Here is a 2,862-nt window from a genome sequence, read left to right as displayed (position 1 = left end):
GCTCATTAGCATATGCCACACCCCCTGACATCAGGGGCCCGGCGGTGGACCTGCAAGGCCAGCAGGGTTGCGAGGAAGCCCCGCCAAGGCCCTCCCTGGCCCCAGGCAGGCAGGGGTGGGGAGAGGTGGGGAGGAAGCAAGTTACCCTCCCTCTTCTCCTGCCTCCTCCTGGCTGAATGAGGGCTGGAAGCGGGGCGGCCAGAAGCAGGGGGCGGGGCTTCGTTGTGTGCCCCGCCCCCCACACCTCACCCGGGGGAACTGCGATCCCCGCGATCCCCCCCGAAATGACCTCTGGTGATTTGACTGTACTCTAGTTGTTGATGTTCAAGTTCTCTTTTTTACAGTGGTTAAGTTAGTGTATTGCTTTTGGAGCACCAGAACTGAGCCTAGGGTGACTCCCACTACAGGAAACAGGAAGTAATTGAAATTAGTCCTGCCTCCCTAAGTGATGGATGGGAATCAGCCACAAGATGTCCTCCAAGCCTCAGAGGAGAAGGACCCTTCACGGTGAGTAACCAATGGTCGTTCTAAGACAGCTGGCAGGTGGGGGTGGGAGCTTCTCACCCTTATCAAAAAATGACCATGAACATCAGACCCCAAAGTGTCAACAATACAATTGGATTCTGGGTCCAAAAAAAGCACCTTTTTTGGATCCAGAAAGATATCTGTGTGATATTCACCGTAGGAAAGTTTTGTGATCTGTGCCTGACCAATTTTGTTTATTGCTCTTGATGAAAACAGGCGTAATCTTGAGAGTTTGAAGGGTCACTGCTCTGTACAGGATATTTCCTGAGGAAGAATTCCATTTGAAACGCTGGAAATAATCCGGAAAGGACGTTGAATGGGATTTTTTGTATGATTTATAGATTTTTTATATCTGTGAATCGTATACAGACGTTATTCATTGCATTAAAAAGAACAGACTTATGACTTACTGAAATGGTATTTTGTACATTTGTGAACTGTGTGCACTTCAAATGACATTACTAATTGCATGTACGAGTTGTTTGACTATTGATACTTTGGGGTCTGATGTTCATGGTCGTTTATTGATTAGATTTGTCACATTAGACTGTGTTTATCATTTATTGTTTATAGCTTCTCACCCTTGACATGTTGCGTCCTCTTCCCCTCCTCCAATAGGGGTTTGTTTCCAGAAGACCTTGTTCCCCCAGACCTACGTGCTCTTTTCCACACCACTGTGGAAGGAGGCCGTCTTTGACCTCCCCGCTACCTTCTGTCTGTGCTCACAGGGACTAGAAACATGTTGTGGATTCCAAGCCGGTTTCCTTTCCCCCCCCCTCCCTGCAGGCCAAGACGAAGGGGATTGACAGTGGCCTGGACATTGGGGTGAAATATTCAGAGAAACAGCAGAGGAGCTTTGATGATGCTAAGCTGAAAGCTGGCCAGTGTGTCATCGGTCTACAGGTGAGTCAGCGGCAGCGAAGGTGGAAGCTGTTGGTGGGGCTAGCGTGCATGGATCAGTGTGTTTGTGTGCAGTCTGAAACGTGGTGCAGTGCTGGGGTTCCTGCAGACCCCGCACCCTCAACGAGAGGCAGATGGTTGTTGTTGCAGGGGTAGTTTTCATTCACAGGCTGCTACAGTTTTCGCCGGTTGACGCAGCTAGCCAGAAAACTGTCCCGTTTCTGGGCCAGTGTGGTGGTGTAGGTAGAGTGCTGGACTAGGACTTCATATTCCTACCTCACCATCGGTGTTCCCTTCAATCCGGAAAGGACGTTGAATGGGATTTTTGTATGATTTATTGATTTTGTATATCTGTGAATCGTATACGTTTCAAACGGACGTTATTTATTGCATTAAGAAAGAACAGATTTATGACTTACTGAAATGGTATTTTGTACATTTGTGAACTGTGTGCACTTCAAATGACATTACTAATTGCATGTACGAGTTGTTTGACTATTGATACTTTGGGGTCTGATGTTCATGGACGTTTATTGATTAGATTTGTCACATTAGACTGTGTTTATCATTTATTGTTTATAGTTTCTCACCCTTGACATGTTGCGTCCTCTTCCCCTCCTCCAATAGGGGTTTGTTTCCAGAAGTACCTATTTATCTACTTGCAATTTCTTGTTTTCGAACTGCTAGGTTGGCAGGAGCTGGAACTAGAGACGGGAGCTCAGTCCATCATGCGGCACCCGGGTCTCGAACTGCTGAGCTACCGACCTTCCAGTCTGTAGTTCAGCGTCTTAACCACTTGAGCCACCGCAACCTCAAACTAATTTATGCAGTAGCCAAATCACCTGCTCACAACTTTGATGCCAGTAGCTCAGAAAGTAGAATTTTTGCTCACAGGACTCCACAGCTTAGAGGGAGCATTGCTCGCCATGATGTTCACTGGGTGATCTTTGGCCAGTCGCACATTCTCAACTTGCTAACCTATCTTGCAGGATCGTTGGGAGGATAAAATGGAGAATGGGGTATGCTGCCTGGAGCTCTTTGCATGCAGTGCTGGGGTTCCTGCAGACCCCGCAACCTCAACGAGAGGCAGATGGGACAACACACCCCCTTCTGTTGTTGCAGGGCTAGTTTTTATTCACAGGCTGCTACAGATTTTGCCGGTTGACGCAGTTAGCCTGGAAAACTGTCCCGTTTCTGAGCCAGTGTGGTGGTGTAGGTAGAGTGCTGGACTAGGACTTCATATCCCTACCTCACCACCGGTGTTCCCTCCAAGCTGAGTCAGTGTGAGCTACCTCACAGTTTTTTAGCCCCTGGCTCACACATTTTTGTCTTAGCTCAGGAAGGATGGCTCTAGAGCAAATTAATTTATAGTACAGGTAAAGGTTTCCCTTGCTTGAAAGCCAGTCGAATCCAACTCTAGGGATGCGGTGCTCATCT

The 2,862-nt window shown here is 47.9% G+C and overlaps 1 protein-coding gene across 1 annotated transcript in view; it reads left to right on the top strand.

The window, feature by feature from the left end:
- CNN2 (calponin 2) overlaps nucleotides 1-2,862 on the top strand; it is a gene marked incomplete at its 5' end in the record, with an annotated part of 13,531 nt that overhangs the window by 5,466 nt on the left and 5,203 nt on the right. The window contains one exon of the mRNA XM_015421036.1: nucleotides 1,312-1,428. Coding sequence (XP_015276522.1) covers nucleotides 1,312-1,428 — 117 coding nt within the window. The remainder of the gene's footprint in view (nucleotides 1-1,311; nucleotides 1,429-2,862) is intronic.

The sequence above is a fragment of the Gekko japonicus genome, unplaced genomic scaffold, assembly GCF_001447785.1.
Source record: "Gekko japonicus isolate JY-2015 unplaced genomic scaffold, Gekko_japonicus_V1.1 scaffold4866, whole genome shotgun sequence".
NCBI classification, from domain to species: Eukaryota; Metazoa; Chordata; class Lepidosauria; order Squamata; family Gekkonidae; genus Gekko; species Gekko japonicus.
Note: the sequence above shows the minus strand (reverse complement) of the source record. Positions and strands in the feature narration are given on the sequence as shown.